At 32.7% G+C, this 24,620-nt stretch overlaps 6 protein-coding genes across 6 annotated transcripts; 4 read left to right on the top strand and 2 right to left on the bottom strand.

The window, feature by feature from the left end:
• Positions 1-207: 207 nt before the first annotated feature.
• On the top strand, positions 208-2,894 carry LOC108912197 (cyclin-dependent kinase 9). The gene is made up of 5 exons (XM_018717377.1): positions 208-552; positions 609-693; positions 751-1,127; positions 1,195-1,465; positions 1,961-2,894. The coding sequence occupies exons 1-5, from the start codon at positions 371-373 to the stop codon at positions 2,252-2,254; spliced, it is 1,209 nt and encodes a 402-aa protein (XP_018572893.1). The 5' UTR covers positions 208-370; the 3' UTR covers positions 2,255-2,894.
• Positions 2,895-4,810: 1,916 nt separating this feature from the next.
• On the bottom strand, positions 4,811-5,694 carry LOC108912233 (ADP-ribosylation factor 4-like). Its single transcript, XM_018717411.2, has one exon. It carries the CDS (start codon positions 5,364-5,366, stop codon positions 4,818-4,820), a length of 549 nt encoding a protein of 182 aa, XP_018572927.1. The 5' UTR covers positions 5,367-5,694; the 3' UTR covers positions 4,811-4,817.
• A 2,169-nt stretch (positions 5,695-7,863) lies between these two features.
• On the top strand, positions 7,864-10,937 carry LOC108912196 (RNA polymerase II subunit B1 CTD phosphatase Rpap2). Its single transcript, XM_018717376.1, has 8 exons — positions 7,864-8,067; positions 8,329-8,440; positions 8,551-8,715; positions 8,771-8,895; positions 9,055-9,194; positions 9,410-10,202; positions 10,490-10,642; positions 10,701-10,937. The coding sequence occupies exons 1-8, from the start codon at positions 7,997-7,999 to the stop codon at positions 10,870-10,872; spliced, it is 1,731 nt and encodes a 576-aa protein (XP_018572892.1). The 5' UTR covers positions 7,864-7,996; the 3' UTR covers positions 10,873-10,937.
• Positions 10,938-11,643: 706 nt separating this feature from the next.
• Positions 11,644-14,739, top strand: LOC108912201 (transcriptional protein SWT1). The gene is made up of 6 exons (XM_018717380.2): positions 11,644-12,608; positions 12,685-12,871; positions 12,959-13,114; positions 13,225-13,328; positions 13,414-13,768; positions 14,523-14,739. Exons 1-6 carry the CDS (start codon positions 11,796-11,798, stop codon positions 14,654-14,656), a joined length of 1,749 nt encoding a protein of 582 aa, XP_018572896.1. The 5' UTR covers positions 11,644-11,795; the 3' UTR covers positions 14,657-14,739.
• Positions 14,740-14,898: 159 nt separating this feature from the next.
• Positions 14,899-17,534, bottom strand: LOC108912194 (transcription factor 25). Its single transcript, XM_018717374.2, has 8 exons — positions 17,294-17,534; positions 17,049-17,222; positions 16,788-16,987; positions 16,314-16,730; positions 15,800-16,213; positions 15,491-15,740; positions 15,232-15,407; positions 14,899-15,181 (listed from the first exon to the last, which is right to left on the bottom strand). Exons 1-8 carry the CDS (start codon positions 17,429-17,431, stop codon positions 14,992-14,994), a joined length of 1,959 nt encoding a protein of 652 aa, XP_018572890.1. The 5' UTR covers positions 17,432-17,534; the 3' UTR covers positions 14,899-14,991.
• A 950-nt stretch (positions 17,535-18,484) lies between these two features.
• Positions 18,485-22,087, top strand: LOC111691356 (zinc finger Y-chromosomal protein 2-like). The gene is made up of 3 exons (XM_023454024.1): positions 18,485-18,925; positions 19,105-19,430; positions 19,535-22,087. Exons 1-3 carry the CDS (start codon positions 18,644-18,646, stop codon positions 20,796-20,798), a joined length of 1,872 nt encoding a protein of 623 aa, XP_023309792.1. The 5' UTR covers positions 18,485-18,643; the 3' UTR covers positions 20,799-22,087.
• Positions 22,088-24,620: the final 2,533 nt, after the last annotated feature.

The following is a 24,620-nucleotide window of genomic DNA, read 5'->3' as shown; positions in this document are numbered from 1 at the left end:
TTGGACTTGAGTAAATCGGACATTTTTCAGTGTCACAGCATATTGGATACGTCCGAGTATCTACGTAATCTAGTTATTTTTATAGATTTGTACCAAAGGGTCTGCATTTTAAGTATTGCCAACTGTTAAAACTTATCACAGAAATTAAAACTTAAGTAACCAGAAAATAATGTCAAAAACAGAAAACAGAAAAACTGTCATGTCTGTCGCTGTCATTCAATGACGAGTGAACGGTGAATACAATTTATGAATTTATAGTTATGTTGCTAGAAAAAGGAAATTGCAAATATTTTATTTAATGTTGTGAAATATTTTATAACATTATACAAGAATATATTATTGTATTAGTGACCTATAAAAATTAACAAAAATGCAAAACAATAATTCCCGTGAACGGGAGAGTAATCACCATTCCAGTTCTGGTAATCATTCTCATTCTGTTACAATGAATATGCGAGAAAAAGAAGAATACATAGAAAATTTCAATTTTCCTTTCTGCGATTTAACAGATAAATACGAAAAGGTTACTAAAATAGGTCAAGGAACATTTGGGTAGGTCCCAAATCCTTTACACAAAAATGCATACTGATTTTGTTGCCTTGTTTCAGTGAGGTATTTAAGGCTAGAGACAAAAGTAATCCCAAAAAATTTGTTGCCATGAAAAAAGTACTTATGGATAATGAAAAAGAAGGGGTACGTTACCTCTAAGAAACGATATTTGAGTGAACTTACCTGTACGTTTGATTTTAGTTTCCCATAACGGCACTTAGAGAAATAAGAATTCTTCAACTTCTTAAACATGAAAATGTTGTAAACCTGATAGAAATCTGTCGGACGCAAGCTTCGCAACATAACAGATATCGATCGACGTTTTACTTAGTTTTCGACTTTTGTGAACATGATTTAGCCGGCTTACTTTCGAATGTACTTGTCAAATTTAGTTTAGGAGAAATAAAGAAAGTTGTTCAACAACTTTTAAATGGACTGTATTATATACATAGTAATAAGATATTACACAGAGATATGAAGGCGGCAAATGTTCTAATTACCAAAAATGGAGTATTGAAACTAGCCGATTTTGGACTGGCTAGGGCATTTAGTACAAATAAAAATGGAATGCCAAATAGGTAAAGCAATTCTTAAAGTAGTAGTAATATTTCTGGTCCTAATCCATATTTCTGTTATATTTTTTAGATTTACAAATCGTGTAGTAACTTTGTGGTACAGACCACCAGAACTACTTTTAGGAGAGAGAAACTATGGACCCCCTGTAGATTTGTGGGGAGCTGGTTGCATAATGGCTGAGATGTGGACCAGATCACCTATAATGCAAGGGAACAGCGAACAGCAGCAATTGACACTCATTTCTCAGTTGTGCGGTTCGATCACCCCACAAGTATGGCCCGGGGTAGAAAATTTAGAATTGTATAAAAAAATGGAACTGCCGCAAAGGCAAAAGAGAAAGGTAACTGCCAGTTTTCTTGTTAACATCCTTCAAGTGTATTTTTTTATTTGCTTTTTTGAATACATGATTTTAAAGTTTTATTAATACATTGGCTGGGGTATGTCTCATATAACACGATATGTTTGGGAGAGATAAAATTCTGCAACTTTCGCTTTGTAGGAAGACTGTAATTTCATTATTTTACCATCGTTTTTGATTTTATTTGTATCTTATGTCGAAAATGAAATTGTTTGCTCGAAACAACTACATCGTATGTGCAGGCTTACCACTTTGTAATGTGCGAGTCACTTAAATACGTACAACATTGTAAATTTTGTTACGTAAATACTAAAAGGTCTTCATATGTTTTTGTTATTTTGCAGGCACCTAGAAGCAGGCACATACAACTTTGGTATTTGTAAAAATATTACTCTTTAATTCCAAACAAATAATATATACGCCATACTCTAGGGAACTTGTATACATGTCCTTTGATTTATTTGATCCATCTCGCAGGTTAAGGAGCGCCTTACTCCCTACGTGAAAGACCCGTATGGCTGTGATTTACTCGACAAACTGCTTGTACTAGATCCTTCGAAAAGGGCAGACGCAGACACCGCCCTGAACCATGACTTTTTCTGGACCGATCCCATGCCCTGCGATCTAGGAAAAATGTTGGCCAACCACACTCAGAGCATGTTCGAGTTCCTGGCGCCTTCCCGTAGAGCCACTCAGATGCGGCACCATTCTATGCCTAGGCCGACCACGTCCGCCGTTCAGGACAGCGGGTATCAGGACAGAGTTTTCTAGTTAAAACCATTTAAATAGGAGGACTTTTCGTGACGTTCGATTATATTTTATTGAACCCCATTTTTATGGATTGCAGTTACTTAATTTTGATAACAGTTTGTTTTACAATAATGATGAGAATGTTAAGTTGAAAGGGAAGTTCTTTGTGATTTATTTGGATGTTTGTTTTTCAACGGAAAGACGCAGCAGCAAATATTAAACTTATTTACTTTCGAACTAGGTGTTGATTACGACCGTTATGAATGGAAGTGACTCAACTAATTCACTAATTTGTGATGTCGTAAGAAATCCAATGCCACTCGTTAAATAATTTGGATCAATAATATTTAAAATCAACTGTATCGAATTTACAGTTTATATTTAAGGATCTTGCATATTATAAGACTAAAACTACTGACTATCGATATACAATTGCTTACAAAGATATATACTGGAATTTATGTGCCGGTACATTTTTTATTTCAGAAATTTCTCTACGTAAACCAATACAGAAATCTTTGTTTTAATTTTTTTTGTAATCAGTATATATTTGTGAAGTCGTTAACATTTTTTTTAATTCGGTTAATGTACATCAAGCTCTAGTTATTGTACCAATCAGTGCCGAATGTTTTTTTATGAAATAAACGTATATTTTTTCCTGTTTTAGCATTTTTCTTATAAGTAGAATGAACCTACCCCATTCACCCAGTGGCTTTTCTCCGATAGTCACTGTCCGAACAGACTTAAACACTTTTTAAGGGATGACCGAAAAAAATCGTCAACTTGAAAATTGATGCTTATTTTTAATTCCACAGTTAAAGGGAAATTTCATTAGTAATATAGTGAACAAGCTTGGGTAATATTGAGCAATAGGTGACTAATTCGAATATTTAAGTAACGGTGAAATAATTATGAAAGTGGGTATTTCTGTATACAATGATTGAAAATTAAACTGGTTACATTTTGGTAATCACCTGACCCCTACCAATTTTTAAACCATGATTTCTGTGATCATGTAGGAAACGTTCACAATGAAAAAATTTCAGACAAAATTTACTAAATAAAAAATTAATATACGGTTTAACGACTGGATTTCAAAAGGGTCGCACATATTTGCAAAAAAATTTTCTTGTCATACAAACGGGCATTTTTATTTTTCAAACTTCATAATGCTGTAATTCGGAGGTGGATTGAGCAGGGGGGACTCTGGGGCGCTGCCCCCTCTAGAAAGTTTCGTAGTAAAAAAATTTTATTTAAAATTTAGTTTAGAATGTTATCTAGATAATTAAATACTTTACGAAATGCACTAGTCTCAAATTTCATTTGAAAAATACCGAATACGTGGGTTCCTCATAGCTCGCCCCTAAACCTGTAGTGTTCATAGTGATGGTCATGGTTACCGTCACGCAGCAATGAAAGATGGAGTGGGAGTAGCGCATATTTACTATGCCGTTTGAGCTCTGTTTAGTCCCCCTTTAACCAAATCATAGCTGTTAACCACTTCATTTTTTATTAAACATAATTTGTTGACGTGTGCTGTAAAACGTTTTGTTTCTTATGTTTTTTTTAAATATTGTACGAGTTTAAATTAGACTAAAGACAAACATTTGCAATGCTATCCGTTGTAAAACCAAGGATGCGGGATGGTGCGCAAGGTTTTGCAAATGCGGATTTAACAATCTAATTTGTACTTCACAAATTTTTTTGGAAATTTTTTTGTTACGAAGCTTACTTGCTTTATTATCAAAATATGACCACTTTAATTTTTTCAAGCTGTCTCGGATATACCGACGTGGTTTTCCTTATGCATCATAAGCTTAAACATTAATTTATACTCTCCGAAAATTATATTATCTGAAGAAAATTATCTAATATAAGTCTCTTTATCATTTTATAGTACCGTTTCACAATAAATCATTTATTATACCTACCAGAAAATATTAGTAACATACCTATTTATTTATTTAGGTACATATTATCTTAAATTGTCTCAATATATAGACTTATCGATTTAACATGATTCATAAACATTTTTATTGCTAAAGCAACAATAATTTAGCAAATTAAGAAGTCAAGACAAGGAATTTAATTTGAATATTTTTTACAACTATGAAATCATGATGAAATTAAATATTTGTAAAACCAATTATATTGATGAATGAAAAATGGTTTTATTAAATATAAGCAGAACTCATAACACTTATATTTTTTCATGTAGGTATATGTTTTTTAAACGGAATCTTCTGAGAGCACTAGAACAACACAACCAACCAACATTTTATGTATTTTTATTAAAGACTATACATTTATAGTTAAACCTTACAATTACAAAAACTATAAAGGATAACTTAAAAGTTGATTTTTATATACTAAATTTAACAACAATCTTATAAGTTAAATTATATTTTCATAAAACTAAACACTTAATTAATTAAATTAAAACTAATATTTAAATATTTTCCAAAAAAAAAACTACCTAATATCCTCAAAAAAACATGTATAAAAATAATGGGTAAAATCTATGCAAGAGAGTTTATAAAAGTTCCAACAAAATTTACATTCAGATATTACCCTTTATTTCAAATTACTTTGTTGTTTTTGCCAGTTCGTTCGATAACCAGTCAAGTCCTTCGTATAGACCATTTCCTTGAGTTGCACAAGTTGCTTGGATGTACCACTTCCTATTCCTAAGTGTATTTAAATCTAATTTATCGGTTATTTCAGCAGTGGACATGGAATTTGGCAAATCCTGTTTATTAGCGAAGATGAGTAATATAGACTCCCTCAAATCGGGTTCGTCCAACATGCTGCGAAGTTCAAGACGTGCCTCTTCAATACGATCTCTATCGTTCGAATCGACAACAAAAATAAGTCCATCTGTATTTGCGAAGTAATGCCTCCAAAGTTTTCTTATTCTTGTCTGACCGCCAACATCCCACACAGTAAACGATATGTTCTTGTATTCCACAGTTTCCACATTAAATCCGATTGTGGGAATTGTCGTGACAATCTCGCCCAATTTCAATTTATATAATATTGTAGTTTTGCCGGCAGCATCGAGACCAACCATCAAAATCCTCATAGATTTTTTACTAAATAGTCTATTAAACACTGCGGATATTGTCAAACCCATATTGTGCTATATCTACTTCTTACACGCGGTTATGCGAATATTTGCCACTACAGACTGATTAAATATATTATTTGATCACCTTTATCAACGCTATTATTAAATACGTGTACTGTAAGAAACTATTCGCGCACAACACTAACCGTTGGTATTTATGCAGATTTCTTAAAGCACTTCATATAACTGTGTAATTGTTCAATGGCCTGTGTTTCTCGTAACATTAACTTTAATAAACTAGATTCATTAAATATAATGGAATTTTAAGCTACATCTGCCTAAACTTAACATGTCAAACTTGGAACTTGGAAGTAAAAACGTCAGCCAAATTATTTCCTAAGATTCCGAATAGAGGTCGCAGCATGTTTAAAATTAAGCTACTATGAAAATAAAATTCCTAAATGGAACCTACACCTAAGAAGTGTCACAGATGAAGGATTCAAAAATAAGTTTCTAGACTTCCACCATACTGAGGAGCCACCTGTCATTTATGACCAAAACAACAATACTCGTGAATTTACTTTGTTTTAGTGAAAAAATGTTAGTAATAAAATATATTCTATTATTGGTACATTTTTATTATCATAAAATATAAGATTGGTTACATACGGCTTTATAATCTTAAACAATCTTAAATAACAAAGATTATTAAAAACTGAATGAAACACCAATAAATCCAGAAACGAGAATGAGTTAACGCAGACTGTATAATGTTTAAAAATACATCCATTTTTAGCAATATTTTAAAAACAACAGCAACATATATTGCACACAACATCCCAAAAACTACTGTCATCTTTCTGATATGTAAAATTTTCTGGAGGTGAACTGGTTGAATTGTTGTTTGTACTGTTTATGAAAACTATCTGAGATGGATCTATTGATAAGGGTGGTGGTTTATTTGCATAATATTCCTCATCAAATTCACTTCTTCCACTTTGCTCTGACTCTGAGCTATTATCATCATAACATCCATGTATTCTTCGAGCTTCCTGATCATTAATATGCATACTGAAAGAGAAAAAATACTAAACATACATATAGGATATAAACATTTTTCTACCGCAATAATAAGTAGATATCAATAGACATAGTATATTATTACAGTTTTGGATTGTAATTAAAACTTTAATAATCCATCCTGTAACTTTGTAGACATGAAAAAATCAATAAAACATTTTTATTTTAGGAGGAAGTATACAAACTGGAAAATAGTAAAATTGGGTATTAAACAGATTTTATAACCATAAAGATGATATTTTTTAAAGTTTGTTTTTAACGTTAAAACAGAAAAAATATAAAATCAACGAATTCAAATTTTCAATTGAACAGGTATTAACTGAATAATTATTTCATGTTTATATTAAACTATTAGGAAAAAAAATATTTTTTTTTAATTAAACAATAACTTACTTGAACGACATTTTGTTCAACTCAACACAGTTTTTCCCCGATGTCTTTGTCACACACACAAATACTTAAAAGTGAATACTGAATAGGAAGGAGAATCGGTCATCAGATATATGATGTATATATCTAACCTCAGCACTTTTTGTCCTTATGCTTTTTTCTAAACATAAATTTTGAGTGATTAAAATGTTTATAACTTGTTCATGTAGTTTGTTTATAAATTGGTTGATATCGTGAGACAAATGTAGAATAACCACAGACTATAGAAGTCTGTGACAATAACTCACGAAGTTTTTAAAATTGTTAAAATTTTTCTACCTGCTACACAAGGGAGAAGTCTGTTAAACACAAAGGAAAGGAATCCCAGTCCATCCCATAAAGCAAATATCATTATATACAATGTGTCTCAGAATAATATTTTTTAAAGACGATGGGTACATGAAATACTTACGTGATTACTGATTATATCTAAATAAATACCTTGTTATTAGTGATATGGGCACCTTAAAAATATTTTTTCATTTTCTGGAATGCCTATATACGGTACGATATAATATAAAAAGTAAAATCTAAAGAAAAACTTTAAAAATAGCAATATTTGAAATTAGTTATTAATTATTATAACGACATTGTACGGAATTTTTCTTGTACAGAACACTAACATTTTAATTACAGTATAATACAAATTAGTAAAATCATATACACTTTTTAAAATAACAAATGTTGGCCTTGAGCAAATCAACCATATTGAATGTAGAAGATTTTTACTGGTATATTTGTAGATTATGTAATTAAATATACAGGATATAAACAAATAAGTGCGAAAATATTCTGGGGGTGATTCCCTGTGAAAAATAAGGTGGGTCTTTCATGAACCGACTAAACCAGAATAGCAGTCATAAATTGAAAAGCTGACCAATTGGATATATCGTGCTGACCAATCGACTAATAGTTGATCGACCACGTGGTACAATGGAACCAGCCAGCCAGTCTCCTCAATAACGTATCAGTGGGTGTAGTTTCAAAATAACCAGTAGGTACAATTTAACTTTTGCATATTGCTTGACATTTGCGTAGCTGGAGTAGTTCTATAAGCTGTAAGTTTAATTGATTAACATATGTAAAATGAGTTTTGACGTTTTAAGTTTTATTGTTTTAAATACATCTCATATGTGGTTATTTATTGTTGTCTAGCAGTCTAATATAACTTTTTTTTTTAATTAAAAATGCAGGATTCTATAGAAGATTATATAAAACTCTCAACTAATGTTAAACCAGATGAGCCCGTTAAAACAAAGTAAGTCTTAGAACAGAATTCATTTTGATAAGAAAAAGGTATCACTGCTTGTATTTTAATATATTCACCTAATCTTTAACACATTACTTGAATTGAATATGTGTATCTGATCTACGAATACCTGTTAAGTTTGTTCTCATTAAACATAAAAACTGCAACCATCTCTTCGCAACTTTGATCGATACCACTTGACATATTTAGATTTATAAAATAATTTTTAAAATAAAAGTATTTGTTACACTAGCAATATTTTTCTTTTAGCAAAGATGTTCAGATAACTGCACAAAGGAAGAAAGAATGTGATATGAGGGCTATGAAAATTGTTGAATTTTCCATTGAAGGAAAATTACGACCAGAAATTTTTACAAGATGTGTAAGTATTACTCACTTTTTAACCTCGCAGTAAATACAGTTGTTCTGTTAATGAAATATAATTTTCTAATTTTCATATGGTTGTTAATTGCATATTAATTATATTTTTAGCTTCCTTTCATCGATCAGTCTCATTACCAAGACATAGTAGAAGAAAGAGCTATTACAAAACTATGTGGTTATTCACTTTGTGGCAAGAGGATCCCAGACATGCCTAAAAAACGATATTACATTTCCACAAAAAGTAACAAAGTTTATGATATTACAGATCGTAAGGTATTATGTAGATATTCTGTATTATTTATCCTTTTCTTTACCACCTTGATTTTAGAACTACTGCAGCAACTTTTGTTACAAAGCCAGTTTACATATTAAGAATCAGATAGACAACAGCCCTTTGTGGTTGCGAAAATTCGAAGACATACCAGAATACCAATTAATGGAATCTACTGAGGGGTAAGAACATTTGGATATATTTTTTTTGTTTCAACTTTCTTTATCCAAGTTACATTTTTTAACAGAAACATGTTTAGGTTTTATTTGTATGTGAATGAACATTTTTAATTACAATTTCTTGCCAAATTTATTTATTGAACTGTGTTTGTTCATTTTTAGAGGTTTGCCGGGTGAATGTATTGACCAGGGGATAGTAAAAGCTTTAGTAGAACCAGCTTTTGCTTCTATTTCCATGTTTACTGAAGTCTCTTTAAGAGATATCGTTGACAAAGAGAAAGGCAAAGAAAAACTAAGTCGAGGTGATAATCCATATTTCTTCACTTGACATATGTACAGGTCTAACTGAAATACTTGGTTAAATTGTAAGGGTGGATTTTGTGCTACAAATTAAAAAAGATTTTTATAAATGTAGCATCTCCCGAATTATATAGAAACTTATTTTGTTAAAGTATGGCCAAGCATTTTAGTTACACCCTGTATACACATTACTTAAATGCACAATATATATTTCCAGGTACTAGTTATAGGAAATCATCAAAGTTATTAAAATCCACAATGCAAACGATAGCAGAAAACTCGGAACAAGTTGAAGAAGAAGAAACTATAGCTGAGAAACCATTGAGTCTGAATAAGAACAATTCAAAATGTAATATTAAGAAATTCGAGCATTCCAATTCTTTAAGTACTTTGCCTGTTATTGACGAAAATGAAGAAAAATTCGAGAAAACCGAATTGGATGAGAATATTAGAAAGAATGTCGAACCTGTTAAGTCGTTTAGTAAAAAATCCAAGAAAAAAGGCACAAAATCTCAAAAAATGGATATAGAGTTCTTAATTAATAAAGCTCTCAAAGAATGGTTGACTTTAGAATCCTTTATTTTCATTCATGGAGAGACAAAAGTGAAAGAAATACTGAACGAGAAAAAACTGAGCGACTATTTCGAAGAGCTAAATATTACAGAGCTTCAAAGGGACCAACAGTTAAAATATATGAATATTTGTAAAAGACTACAATTGCAAGAAATGGCCGATGAGAAATTTGATAATGTCGTGGTCGGTAATACAAAAATAAAGCCCGTTCCAGATTACAAAAAATTAAAAGACGAGAATAAGGACTTGGATCTGAAAGTTAAATGTTTTTACAGTGGAGTATTGCATGAAAGAGAGGACACTAACTTCCCAACAGCAATAAATAAAAAAAGTGATGTAGGCGACGAGGGAGGCCCCCCAGCAGTTTTACCGCTAGTTGATGTAAACTCGCAAAATGCAATGAGGAGGAAAATTTTCCTGACTTCTATTAATAAATCGTAAGTTGACTTATACAGAGTATTTTCCTTTTAATATAACGTAAAACTCAAAAACCTAAGAACATCCTGCAATTAATAGTTTTTCTAAACTCGAAAATATATATAAAAAAACAAACATTTTAGTTCAGTTAAATCTGAGCCTACTTCAAAGTTATCAGCACTGCTGTCGTTCACATAAGCTATCACTCGCAACTTATCATGCATGCTATTAAAAGCGACAGTATTTCCAGAATTATTATTTGTGATAAGATTTTTCCCTTATTTTTTTTCCTATGGTCTTGTTTCAGCATGCACCAACTGCTTCAGGCACTGAATGTCGCCAATTTCTCTGCGATACTCTCCGATCTTCAAACCCTAGTGCGAACTTTCAATTTAAAGGCTGATAATATAGTTTTTAAACCTACCATATGGAATTTCATCACAATCGCATTACTAAACATGTGAGTTATGTAACCAGGTTTCTTTATAATTAATGTTTGAATTTTACTTTTTCTGCAGACTATCAATACGTGATAAGAACATTAAGAATATGTTAGAGGAAAAACAAAATCAAAGGTATATCGAACTTCAACTGAATTCCTTACCAAGCAAGGCTAAGTTTATCTGTGAAATATCGGCAATGATACAGAATATCGATTTATTTGTTGAAACCTATATATCTTCCAAGTAAATGTGATTTTGTTTTTATTTAAGTTACTTAAATATTAATAAGTAATAAATATTCCAGCAACCATGTTACGTTTGTTTGTTATACCCTGTAGTATATTTCTTTTTTAAGATGTTGAAATATTTCTACTATAACGAGCTTTACTTCTGTAAATTTCTGTAATACTGCTACAGAAGATCCTAACGTATATATTAGCATCACTAAATACTAGTTAAATACACTTAAATGGAAACAATTACCTCAAGAATCCTTATAAAAAATTGCTACAAGTCATTTGTATGAACACCTAAAATTCGGAGACATACTCGTACTGGGTCATTATTTAGTGCATAATTCACTCTTATTTTTGCTTATATGTTCAGTCCATATAAAAAAACTCAAAATTGAAACTTATAATTACATTTTAATTTCAATTTACGTGACGTCGTACAGTAAACCTAACGTAAATTATATTTTTTAATTTTATAAGTAAAATGTAGGTTATGTATATGTCATGGCACATTAACATAACTATCGTATAAATTTTCTATGGTATTAGGTGTGTTTTGGTTCCTACACCAACTTTTTGACCCTGGGTGACCACCCCAACGACATTCCATTCATAACATCTCATCTAATAAGCCATAACATACTAACAAAGTAACAAAACAGTTGGGTAACTATTCAGGACTGTCCGCTGACAGAATCAAAACCAGCCTATTAACAGATAGGGCCCGTACTGCTCATAGAAAATATAGTTAGTAACTATATTTTCTATGGTACTGCCAGTGCACATACTTAGTATGTGTGCCAGTGGTATTTATGTTATTTATAAGTGTGAGATTATGCGATGCGAGAAGGAGGTTATAATATAATAAGTAATACTTTTTTCTTACAAATTCTCAGCCGGATCAGGGAATATTTGTTTTGTTTATGATACTTAAGTCATGTCTCTCGTGCCGAAAGAGGACCGACCAAAATTAAAAGCAAAAAGATTTAGTAAGTTTGAACCTTCATCATCTATTCCTAAAACAGAAGAGCAATGTACATTCAAAGAAGATACTAACAACATTCCAAATAGGGGTCATAAAAGAATTGGTGCTAATGATGATACTTATTCATTTAAACCTAAAAGAATATGTACCGCAGCTAGTTTCAATGCACCACCACCACATGTAAAAAATTTAGCACACAATCGACTGAAGAAACTTAGAGAAGAAATTCAAGCAAATGCAAATAGTGAAGGATTTACTAGTAAAAACAAATCTAACTTTTCAACGAAATCAATATTACATCCTAACAATAATGGATCCATTGAAAAGTCGCCTACAAAATCAATTAAAACACATACAGATTTCACATATCCGCATTCTTTGCAAAAAAATCTTGCAGCGGATAGGCTTAAGAATATAAAAAGCAAGTTAAAAGAACAAGATGATAATAAAATTGTAAAGTCTCAATCCAGTCCTGCCTTACAGAAGACAGATACAGACATCAAAAATTCTGTACCGTATCAACTAGCAAGTCAAACGCTGGACGTAAATATTAATCAAGAAAATACCTCGGGCTTAGTGAAAAGCAGTAGTAATAATTTTGTAAGTAAAATGGAGATGACAGCATCTTGGGTAAAAACCCATCAAGACCAAAGTAGTTTTCATACATGTATCGAATCGCCTGCTAGTAATTTACCCGTCACTATCAAACAAAGTCAGGATACTACTAAAATTGACGAAGGAAGTGATGATATGGAATGGACGAATGTAAGTACATAACATAAACATAACTTGTCTGAAAGTGTAGTTTAATTTAACTAGTAATTTTTTTTTACTCTCCTAGGCGGAACCAGATGATGAAGTTGTCGACCCGAATAAAAACGAAACTGAAGTAAGCAAACAAGAGGAGGAAGTTAAAGAAATAATAAAGGATCCTGAGAAAATTAAAAATGTTTGTATTATAGTCGATACTAATGTCTTTATCTGGGGATTGTCAAAGATACGTGACATTCTAAATTTGAAAACAACTGGCAAGTATTAAAAATTTTTTATTAACTAATGAGTAAATAATATTCAGTGTAGAAATACTTTTACTGTTTGATCGTATCAAATTTTAGAATCGTTTAAGCCTATTATATATGTGCCATGGATGGTGATAACGGAGTTGGACTACATGAAAGACTCATGTTCTGATGCCAAACTGTTAAAAAGTGTTGTTAATGCCATAAAATTTATTAATGCCGCATTAGAAAATAATAATCATCGAGTCGTAGGTAAATATTGCATGAAATCATTGGTTGTATGTATATCTTACTCCAATTTCCTTTGATTTTTAATTAAAATTAATTTAAAAAAAATGTATATTAAGAGTTCATTTTTGTAGGACAAACAATATTTGATGTCGAAAGACAAAAGCATGTTGGTACAAGTCCTGATGATAAAATTATAGCATGTTGCCTTCAAGCCACAGAAAAATATGAAACTGTGGTAAGTTTATCCTAAAAATAGATTTCGTGACTTTATAGCAAATATTTTAAAATCGATGTGAAACATTCACCTTTTTTTTTTTTAGATGTTATTGTCAAACGATATAAATCTTAAAAATAAAGCAATGATAAATGATATAGCAGCTTGTTCGGCAAACGAAATAATGATGAAGCTCATGTCAAAGTTAGGGAGAAATACGAAATATCAGAAAATCATGAACAAATTGGGAATAATGTGTTCATCGATAATTTGTGATTGTATGAAGGCCGCATATGGAGATGTGTGGTTGAGAATGGATTTGATGAGTTACCCGCCTTGGTCGTTGATAGAGTGTTTAAAGCGTTTCAAGAAATATTGGAGCGCCGTTTTCAGAGACAAACTTTTGAAACAGTTTGTCAAAACGTTGCAAGATTTACAAAATGCAATTGAAAAAAATAAATGTAAGTTATTCGATACATTGTATGTGGAGGATTCAAAGGGTGACCGGCAAAAATCTGTGATTTTCGCCCTTTTTTCACAATTCGCAGAGAATTAAAAAATCACTTAAAAATATGTTTTTGCTCGCAAATTACTTGTCGTAAAAAAACTGAAATGAGCATAGCGTTTAGGATTTTGAAAATTTTAAAAATCACCTCTACTTAGCGGTTAAAAAAATGCCAAAAATGAAGAATTTGAATATTATGAATTGATATAAAAACTATTAGCATGTGAATTATCTTAATATATTTTTTTTTGGAATTTTTACAATTATTTCTGATATTTTCTATTTTTGGGGATGATTCCACCCCCTGAGCGTGCTTAAGGGTGGATTTTTTAATACAACATGCTTATTTCAGTCATGAAAATAAATCTTTCTTTGTGTCAAGAATCATTTGATAGAAAAATTCACATGCTAACAGTTTTTATATTTATTGGTAATATTCAATTCTTCATTTTGGGCGTCTTTTCAACCCCTAAATAGTGGTGATTTTTTAAAAATTTCGAAAAGCTAAAAGCTATGCTCATCTTAATTTTTTACGAGTAATATGAGACCAAAAACAAATTTTTATCTATTTCCTTTAGTTCTCTGCAAATTGTGAAAAAACGGGCGATTTTTGGGGTCACTCTTTTGTTACTAGGTGCACGTTATTTTTTACGAATTTAATTGTAATTTCCTATACCGTTATTTGTTCAAGTCCAAAATTATTTTTTTAGATATACGTGACGATTCGGAAGACTTTGAAGAATTTATGAAATTATGCATTACATTGTGTGTCTTTTTAAAAAATATAGAAGAGAGCAGAGGCTTTGTGGAAAACACGTTGGCCCAGATTACAAAGATGACTTAACCAAACTATAACCAAATATAGTTAGGGTATTTATTTTTATACCATCTGCGAATACCTTGTTAATAAAATTTCAGTTTTATTGATACCAATTCTTACTCACTCACCTTATCCAATATGTAGGCACACTGAAATAATTGCAGTGTCAAAATAACACAATTTTCCCACTTGCACGCATATGACACAAAAGGAAACGCCTAAGCTGGAAACTGACATCGTTGGAACTCGGGTATAAACGCCAAATAGGATATATAAAGCTTTATTTCTGTAATTATATATTTAACAATAAGGAAGTAAATAAATTCAATTCACAGATACTGACAATAAAAAAAAGACATCTATGTTAAGTCATCATCTGCGGAATCATCATTCTCCTCCCCGTCCGCATCGTTGGGAACTTCAGGTCGAATATTATTCAGTAGGTCCCTCATCGCGTCTACCAAAGAGGCGACGCTTCTTCTTAAATCGCCACCCTCGTTATTATCTCCGCCTTCAGCTAATGCCCTTGCGCCCTCTTCTTCTCTACCGCTAAAACGAGACTGTGAAGGATGAAGTCGTTATCGAAAAATTAAACTTACCCTTCTAAAACTGGAGGAATGTTGTACGGATTAAAATTGGGCAAGATCGACCTAAAGAATATGCCCAAGGGGTTTGAATTATTAACTGGCAAAGCGGGTCTTTTTGGTCTCGTATAAATATTTATGGAATCCTTAGGAGGAAGAGGGTCGAAACTTAAAACGGGCCCACTGGAATCCTGAAATATTAACGTTTCTTAAAGAATAAGCAAACGCAAATTATAAACAGAGATTAAGGGCATAAATATATTTTAATACGCACATCCGCCAACGGCGAGACTCCTTTCAAATCCGACAGTAAAATATGTCTCGCTATGGTCTGAGGCAGTGGTCCGACATATCTTTTTAACCTTTTCATTTCATAGTCTTCCACAAGTGGATCGCCTTTTTCCACTCTATCTAGTACTTCGTGTACATTTTTCTCGAGCCATGGCAACAGATCGCTGTCTTTCCATATGTGGTAACTCCTATTTATGTATAAAAGGGTCAACTGATTCAAAGCTGGGGACTGCCTACAATAAAAAAAGTATCGTACAGCCGTACCTTCTAATTTTAATTATACTCGACTTACTTTTTTTGGTCATTGGCGTTCGAAAAGAAAGTATGGTAAGTCACCCTGTTGTCTATCTGAACCGAGCATTTCTCAAGAAGCGGCATCAAGACGCCCGGAAACATCAGCAAAGCATCTTGCAGCAAAACGTCGGCTTTTGCGCTGTCCCCAACGTAAAAGTACGCAGCTGCCAAGGAGAATGCAAAGTTGGGCAACTGTAAGAGATTCTTGCTACCGTCCCATTCCGTTACGAAATCTATCAACCACTGATACTCCCTTGCTCGTATGGCGTAAAAGTCTATAGCCAATTTAATCGCCACTGGATCTCCATCAGGGTCAAGGGACAAAAGGAACTTGCAGAATTCTAATGATGTCCGATAACAAGCCTTTCCCCCGACGAACATCAAGTGTTTGAAAATGGTGATATATAGGGCCCTAAAATAGTACATCAGTTAAAAAATACCTAAGGACTAACCTGTCAAACTATGTTTAGAAATGTGATGCATCAAGTTAAAAATAAAAATGAAGGAAATACCTATTTTCCTGTCTCTTGTAATCCAACCGACAGCTCCCTTGTGCAACATTAAATAATGGGTGGAAAGCATATTCTAAACAATACAGAGCCCTTTCGATAAGTTCAGCAGCCATAGCCAAATCTTCGCTCAATTTACAAAGGTCGGAAAGTTGAATTAGTGCATCTACGTGGTATGGATGATCATTAATTATAGCGACAATATTGTCGGGATTTAAACTTTCAACTGCCTCTAAAAATTTGTTTTGTACCTGTCTGTAACTCTGACTATGTTCGTATGCAAAATACTGTATTCCATTTTTGTTTTCAATATAGTTCATCGACAGACCCGATTTGCCTACTTGGGGCCAGTTTTCCTTACAGTTTACCATTGTTGTTGGTTTCACGTGACCTCTTCCACCGCCTCGGTTTTTACGTTTGCTACAAAATAACAGTACATACTTTAAAAAGATGATGAATCAACAAAAATACACTTACTGTTCACTTTGAACTATTTTAGATCCAAATATCCTTTTCAGTTCATTATTGGGATTTAAGTGTTTGTGCTGAACAGACAAGATGTTTCGTCTGTGAGTTGATTTGTCATGTTTAACATTAGTAGGAGTTGCAACTTTCGGAATATAATTTTCTCCCAGAAGTCTATTTACTTCTCTAACAGACCTTTCCACTTCATCTATCTAAAAGTTTAAATCAATTTGCAAATTAAAAATACCATTTTTGGCATAACTTTTTACTAACATCTGCATTATCCTCACTACTCCTTTGGGTGTTAACGTGTTTTCCAGATTTTTTCTTCTTCTTTTTCTTTTTCCTTTTTATGTCATGGGAATCTCCTCCTTCACATGATTTAGCAGCCTCTGTTTCATTATCATCTTCTTTCACTTCGCTTTCGGAATGGGAGTGTTGATTCAACTTAGAAAAGAGTGGAAGAAATGAAAACTTGTACAATGTTATTAAAAATTATTATATTTTAAGTGACATACCAAGTCATAACGATTTATATTTAACTGTTTTCTTCTTGCTCCTCCAGATACAGGAGTATCTGTCTCTGTATCAGATACTTCATCTGCTAATTCTTTGTCTTTATCACCTTGCAATTTTCTTAAAACTCGTGAGGACATGATTACTTTGTAATGAAATAATTTAATAAAATGTGGGAGTAAGTAATTATTAAATAACTTATAGCAGTATTAATTTTGTTTTGACGTATGACAAGACGACGTTTTCAAGTGANACCTACATTCGGTTGGGTTAACGGTCGATAATTACTTAGTAAGATATACCAGGGGTCAGCGGAATTATCAAGCAGAGCCATCTCATGAAGATCTCAAATTCGAAAATTTTTACAAACCGACTTAGGCAGAGCTGCGCGAGTTTGAGAAGGAACGCATTCGGTTAAAAGGAATAAGACGCATACATAGACTGTATCAGATACTTCATCTGCTAATTCTTTGTCTTTATCACCTTGCAATTTTCTTAAAACTCGTGAGGACATGATTACTTTGTAATGAAATAATTTAATAAAATGTGGGAGTAAGTAATTATTAAATAACTTATAGCAGTATTAATTTTGTTTTGACGTATGACAAGACGACGTTTTCAAGTGACACTTCTGTTTTCTTCTTCTTCACTTCTGTTACTTATTTACTATAAGATGGACCATTGTCGCAGCGCAGCACCCACAACTATTTTAAGTCGACGTGATCGAGCTGATTATAAACTGACCGTAGACGTAGATCACAAAATAACCGTGTTTTTTTTACCTGAAATCTCAGCTAATCTCAGTTATTCTGAATGCTGATTGGACAATTAAGTGACACTTAGTGAGATCTCAGGTAAATAAATCAAGAGGAATATTTAAGCGTTCTCTAAATATTGAGTAGCTTAAATAACCAATGATCTAAATAACGAAACAGATAAAAATATCAAATATCTTTCACTCTTTTTAAAAAATTTGTAGCTTTAAATCACAGCAAAATCTTTGGGTAGTCTACTATTACTATACGTAACTAGCGTATATAAGCATAGCTTGCAATCTTAAAGCTTTAACCTAAATTTAAATTAGGGTCTACGAGCAACGAATTAGGGTAAAAATCGTTGGGTTAGTTAGTAACCCGTGGTTAACAGTTGGCAATACAAATATAGCTTGACATTTGACAATTTGATCTTGACAGACAGCTGACATAACCTTACTTAAGAAATTGTTTACAGTTTTACACAATAATAAAATGTATTTAGATAATAAAACTTAACAGTCGCCATGTATTAATTAGCTAAATGTTGAGGAATTTACATTTAGCACAACTGTCGTATAATTTGGACAAATTATAAATATGAAAGTTAGAAGAAAGAAACGAAAAATGATGAAGATTGAAAATTCAGATCCTCCAGTGAAGGATGAAACGGAAGAAAAGGAGGATGAAACGGAAGAAAAGGAATCAGTTAATAACGAAGAAGTAACCGTCCCTTTGACTGAGAGTACTGAGAAAACTGACCCAGTCGAAGTGGAAAAAAATTCGGTGAACATTTGTAGATTATGTCTCGTTTTTATTGATGATAACTTTGTACCACTGGAAAATATTCTTGCAATGCTTCAGATAGTTTTACCAGAAGTGGTTAGTATCTTAGTTTAACACAATACATGTAGGTCATAGATTTATTTATATCAATTGTTTAATAGTCGAGACAAGCTTGAATTGCTTTCGATATAAATTATAGCTAATGATGATTTACTTATATGAGTAGGTATGTAGATATGCATTATATATTAACATGAAATAATTTTTCTTCATAGGATCCGAAAATTACTAAGAAACCTGTGGTTTGTCAATTGTGTTGTGAATTTCTTGAAAAGGCATCTAATTTTATGATAAATAGTTTAAATGTAGAACAAAAAATTAAGAATTACTACAATGCAGCTAAAACTGAGGAGGAAATCGATTTATTTAATGTGTTAGAATTTGCTTTTCCTAAAATTGAAATGGATAGCAGTATTATTAATGGGAATGACTCACAGTATGACGATAACGGTGATTTTGTTCCAACTGACATCTTGGAAGTTAAACAATCAAAGGACGATGAAGAAGCCTCTAAAGTTGATGAAGACATCAAACCAAGACCGTAAGTTTTATTTTTTTAGGAGTAAAGTATACTGGCACATTGGTCCATCTGTATGAGGCAAGACCATTTCAATTTCTTGATTTTTTATATAAATTTTTTTTCAGGAAACTTCAAGTGCGTGCTAATTCAGACGGTATAACTTATTATAATTGCACGATGTGCAGTTTTAAAACAAAATATAAGTACAGCATTAAAATTCACATGACCATGATGCATACAAATCCGGACGAGATTATCATGTACTCTTGTTCTCTTTGTTCTTTCCAAACAAAACACAAACGATACTTGGAAACCCATATGCTCGTCCACAAAGATCCGGAACAATGTACGATGCACAAATGTAAAATATGCTCTTTCAAAACAAAATTCAAAAGCTACATGAAGACGCATATGCTAATCCATAAAAATCCGAATGAGATCACTATGCATAAATGCCAGTTTTGTCCCTTTCAAACTAAACATAAGAAATACCTGGAGACCCACGTTTTGATCCATATGAGTCCAGATATGATCCCTATGCACCGTTGCGTCAAGTGTGATTTCCAAACGAAATCGAAACCTTATCTTAAAACCCACATGCTCACCCATAAGCAACCGGGGGAAGTTCCTATGTACCAGTGTAACGAGTGCAGTTTTCAGACCAAGTTTAAATACTATTTGAATAGGCACATGATAATACACAAAAATCCGGACGAAATTACTATGTACAAATGCGAGCAATGTTCCTTCCAAACCAAGCACAAGAAATACCTGGAGACTCACAACACCATCCACAAAAGCCCCGACGAGTTGATTATGTACTCGTGCACGTTATGCGAGTTTCAGACCAAGTCAAAAGCTTACCTCTTCAAAACTCACATGCAAATCCATAAAAGTCCAGACGAGTTGATCCTCTTCAAGTGTGAATTGTGTGCCTTCAAAACTAGACACAAGAGCTACCTGGAGACGCACATGCTGACACACAAGAGCCCTGACGAGATAACCATGCACACCTGCGCGGAATGCGACTTTCAAACGAAATTCAAACATTACCTCAAGAGGCACATGCTCATCCATAAGGCACCTGACGAATGCGTCATGTATAAATGCCAAGAGTGTTCCTTCGAGACCAAACACAAGAACTATTTGGACACTCACATATTATACGTTCACAAGAGCAAGGACGAAGTAACCATGCACTCGTGCACCCAGTGCGACTTTCAGACCAAATCGAAGGGTTACCTGAAAACCCACATGTTGCTCCACAGGAGCCCCGACGAGATTACCATGTACAAATGTAAGAGGTGTAGATTTAAGACTAAACATAAGAGTTATCTGAAAACTCACATACTTCACATGCATAACAGGAAGTGGTTATACAAGATTTAGGTGGGGGCGAGAGTAGGAGCTTCAATGTGGACCACTTCAGGTGATGCTGTACTGTTAGTAGCCCGTTATTTTATTTTATTTTTATTTTTTGTAAAGTAGGTACCTCATGTCTGCAGGGTTGGTATGTTACGTTTGGAAACTACGTGTGCTAAATATCATGTCTCATAATGCTCTAATAATTGGCCTCATTTATGGACCAATTGAGGCTTCTCCTATTTTTGTTAACCCCCTTACTAGGGTGATATTATTGCTATATTTACTTACCAGTTTATGAGTCTTTAATTTAATGTACCATGGTTTTTCTGGTTGTTATGCCATGGCCTTTATACATATATTGCACTTCCTTAACCTTAGCTAGGAATCATCGACTTGCCCTTTTTGTTCTCGGGCTAGGCTCTGTGGTATCAGAACCCCTTGGTCTGCTCTGGTTCTTATTGTCAATTCTAACGCCGCATCCAATGCTTCATTGTTGCCATCTTCAACGGCTTCATCACGATTTGAGTAACAGTTGACCCCTGAACTGTTCCGTCTGTAGCAGAACTAGAATGAAGGCCTAGGAGTTCTAATAGCGGGTCTGACCCCACAGAACCTAGTCTAAGAACAACAAAGGTAGGTCAAAGATTCCCAGTTAAGGCTACGGAGATACAATGTAAGTCTGTCTTCTCCATAGAAAAAATAAACTGCCACTTACACTTTTTTCGAGCCAGTTAAGGAATATTGCAAAATAAAAATAATCAAACGAATATTAAATGTAACATAACCACTACAGTGTTAAAGAATGTTCTTTAGTATGGGATGTTTTCTAATATTTTGTTTGTATGCTTTTATCAAAGTAGTCTTATTTTTTTATAAATTTATTTATTGATTGTTATTTACAAAATTCACTTCAAGTGGTCCCAATTATACTATAGGATTGGATATACATGAAACTTCTGATTTTCTGCCTTTACTGATCTCACTTTTAACAAATTGTGAGCCAAAGTTCCAAAAACCAAATCGTTGAGAATTTACAGGAATGAGACTTTTTTTTAACTATTTAACTTTTTAAACTTAACCGTTCCTACTTTTTTTGTTCTAAAAATTATTTCACGAACATTTTAAACGATTTTTCATGACTGACACAGCCACACAAAAAAAAGTTGTACTTTTCATGTGACATGTTATCCGTAGTATTTTTTCCTCCTGATCACAAATCCAGTGTCGGAATTGAGCTATCAAATTACAGGAATTTTCTAACCTCAAAAAACAGGTCGAAAATAGCAAATATTCATGAAAAAATGTTAGGAAAAATACAAAAAATTTTTTTTCTATATTCATGTTAATTTATTTGGTTGAGACCCCGCCGAAAGTGAATCCGCGGTCAGATTTGATGATTCTTTTTCTAACCTCAAAAAAATGGATCCGAGTTCAATTTTGCAAAATTGAAGATGGCGGATCCAAGATGGCCGAACAATTTTTCAAAACATTCGCGCCAAATTTGGTATGCGGGGATTTTCGGGGTCGTTGATCACGGATCCGAGGTCAATTTTGCAAAACTCAAGATGGCGGATGACCCTGAAAACCTCCGTATACAAAATTTGGCGCGAATGTGTTATTTTTTTATAATTTGGTCGGCCATATTGAATCCGCCATCTTGAATTTTGCAAAAGAGACCTCGGATCCGTGATCAGCGACCCCGAAAATCCCCGTGTCCCAAATTTGGCGATTTTTTGATGACGTGATTTTTTTTGCATTTTTCCTAGCACTTCGTGAATTTTTGACCTGTTTTTTTGAGGTTAGGAAATTTCTGTGATGTGATAGCTCAATTTTGACACCGGATTCGTAATCGGGAGGTAAAAATACTCCGGATAACATATGTCGCATGAAAAGTATAACTTTTTTTTGTGCGGCTGAGTAATTAAGTAAAAATAAAATCATTACTTCTAGTAGATTTGTCTTCTAAATATGTTTTACTTCTTTCAACTCGCAGGTGTGACTAAATACTTTGTACAGAATTTTTCATTGAAGTTATTTTTTTTTTTATTTAATGTGGAAGAAATATAGAAAGCTGATCTTTTAGAACTAGACATTTACATCACTTGTAATGCTGCAATATGTTCAAATAAATATCATTTATTAGTAACATACATAAGAGTATAACTCTGTAACAACTAAGTAAACATTATTTTACTGACAATATTCGCATATTGCGGCACTCTTAAATGTGCGCTAGTATTAAATTAAAATCATGAAGAAGTACGGTTAGTTACATTCTTCATCAGGGCTGATATCGCTCCTCAAAGTTCCTTCGCTATTCAGAGACAACATTTTGTGGGACATAAATTATTATATCACTACTTGGAATACGATAAATATTACTTTTTTAACACAAAATTATTAATTTATCAGACCTTGATTAACATCGATGTTAATTTCTTTGTTGTTCCTCTTTGTTTTAACAAAAGTCAAAGTAAAGAAAACACTATGTTCCGCTAACGAAATAGAGGCGTAGTTGCTGTTAACTCTAGTTTTAATTATTTTAGCTATATATTCTCGTGCCATGTAATTTACATTTTATTTATATGAATTCATTTGCTTTAAAGTACATGTATTGGAATATGTGACTGTTTCGTTTTCTGTTTTTGTCATATATAGTATGCTATATACAGTGCTGGTCATTTCTCGATTACGATGCGGGGAGGATAGAGGGAGCCACTTTTATGGTCGTTACCACTACAGGATATAATCGAGTCCTGGTCAACACTGTACAAAAATATAAATGTATGTATTAAATAATAGCAGAAATAAAAGTTCCTGCCCAATAATTACTTCGTAATTATTTTATTCTAGTCATTATTTTGCATGAATTTTCTGCCCGATGCAAGATTAAAGTAATTATGATGCTAAATGCAAACAAGATCTTTGTAATTTTGTTTATTTCCAATCTTTCATACATTATCTACAAGTAAAACATTAATAATAATAATATTGTTGGAGTAATACAATAAAATATCCTTACTGCTATAAATTAAATGAGTAACATATTTTTAATTTTTTGTGCACTCTTAGGTGCATTTTTTTACATTTTCCATTAACGTTTGTAACAGAATAACTACTTCTACTGTAAATGTACAGTTATTTAAAAAGGACTAACCTATTAAAATAAATTTGCGTAATTTATAATATATATTGTTCAATTCACTTGGGTTTGCTTGAGATTTAAGTAGGCATCAGCAAAGTATTAAAATTGTTGGAAAACATCTCTCGATATAATTAATTAATTATGTAATAAATTTATTTTGAGTGTTATTTAATACTGGAGCAATAATATTCTTTTTAGACTCGTAAATGTTCACAATCTATCTGATGATTCAAAATGGATAAAATTAGTGAATATTTCCACTTTGATCTCTGTAATAAATAATTTTTACCATATTTTTTAATCTCACCAACCAAATGCTTATTAAAGCATTAAACGCATAGTAAAGTTTATTTAACATCACAATATACTCGGGTAACGAATTAATAAATTATTTGTCAAGCCGAATATATAACATTACATGATTTTTTTTTGTTTCATATTTCTTCCTGTTTAAAGTATAACGAGCGTTCAAATAAAAACGTGGTCGACATTGGCTCTGACACATTGGACGTAGGGCGTAGCTTATAGCGACCAACTTAACCTCATTTCTCAACGAGCTGTATAGCAGCTGTCAGTTTCAATAACAAAGCGGCGATACAGCGCTTTGACAGATGACGTTTAAGTTCATTTGCTATACGCTACGCCCTACGTCCAAATTTTCAGAACCAACTTGACCACGTTTTTATTTGAACGCTCGTTAT

The sequence above is a fragment of the Anoplophora glabripennis genome, unplaced genomic scaffold, assembly GCF_000390285.2.
Source record: "Anoplophora glabripennis isolate ALB-LARVAE unplaced genomic scaffold, Agla_2.0 scaffold215, whole genome shotgun sequence".
NCBI classification, from domain to species: domain Eukaryota; kingdom Metazoa; phylum Arthropoda; class Insecta; order Coleoptera; family Cerambycidae; genus Anoplophora; species Anoplophora glabripennis.
Note: the sequence above shows the minus strand (reverse complement) of the source record. Positions and strands in the feature narration are given on the sequence as shown.

Coding starts and splice junctions, on each gene's coding strand:
- LOC108912194 (XM_018717374.2), bottom strand. CDS start 17,431: ATGTCCTCACGAGTTTTAAGAAAATTGCAAGGTGATAAAGACAAAGAA. Junction 16,988..17,048: donor GTAGTGAGGATAATGCAGAT/GTTAGTAAAAAG, acceptor TTAAACTTTTAG/ATAGATGAAGTGGAAAGGTC. Junction 16,214..16,313: donor TACAAGAGACAGGAAAATAG/GTATTTCCTTCA, acceptor GTACTATTTTAG/GGCCCTATATATCACCATTT.
- LOC108912233 (XM_018717411.2), bottom strand. CDS start 5,366: ATGGGTTTGACAATATCCGCAGTGTTTAATAGACTATTTAGTAAAAAA.
- LOC108912196 (XM_018717376.1), top strand. CDS start 7,997: ATGCAGGATTCTATAGAAGATTATATAAAACTCTCAACTAATGTTAAA. Junction 8,896..9,054: donor TTAATGGAATCTACTGAGGG/GTAAGAACATTT, acceptor GTTCATTTTTAG/AGGTTTGCCGGGTGAATGTA. Junction 10,643..10,700: donor ACAATCGCATTACTAAACAT/GTGAGTTATGTA, acceptor CTTTTTCTGCAG/ACTATCAATACGTGATAAGA.
- LOC108912201 (XM_018717380.2), top strand. CDS start 11,796: ATGTCTCTCGTGCCGAAAGAGGACCGACCAAAATTAAAAGCAAAAAGA. Junction 12,609..12,684: donor ATGATATGGAATGGACGAAT/GTAAGTACATAA, acceptor TTACTCTCCTAG/GCGGAACCAGATGATGAAGT. Junction 12,872..12,958: donor TCTAAATTTGAAAACAACTG/GCAAGTATTAAA, acceptor ATCAAATTTTAG/AATCGTTTAAGCCTATTATA.
- LOC108912197 (XM_018717377.1), top strand. CDS start 371: ATGCAAAACAATAATTCCCGTGAACGGGAGAGTAATCACCATTCCAGT. Junction 694..750: donor TGGATAATGAAAAAGAAGGG/GTACGTTACCTC, acceptor GTTTGATTTTAG/TTTCCCATAACGGCACTTAG. Junction 1,128..1,194: donor AAAAATGGAATGCCAAATAG/GTAAAGCAATTC, acceptor TATATTTTTTAG/ATTTACAAATCGTGTAGTAA.
- LOC111691356 (XM_023454024.1), top strand. CDS start 18,644: ATGAAAGTTAGAAGAAAGAAACGAAAAATGATGAAGATTGAAAATTCA. Junction 18,926..19,104: donor AGATAGTTTTACCAGAAGTG/GTTAGTATCTTA, acceptor TTTTCTTCATAG/GATCCGAAAATTACTAAGAA. Junction 19,431..19,534: donor GAAGACATCAAACCAAGACC/GTAAGTTTTATT, acceptor ATTTTTTTTCAG/GAAACTTCAAGTGCGTGCTA.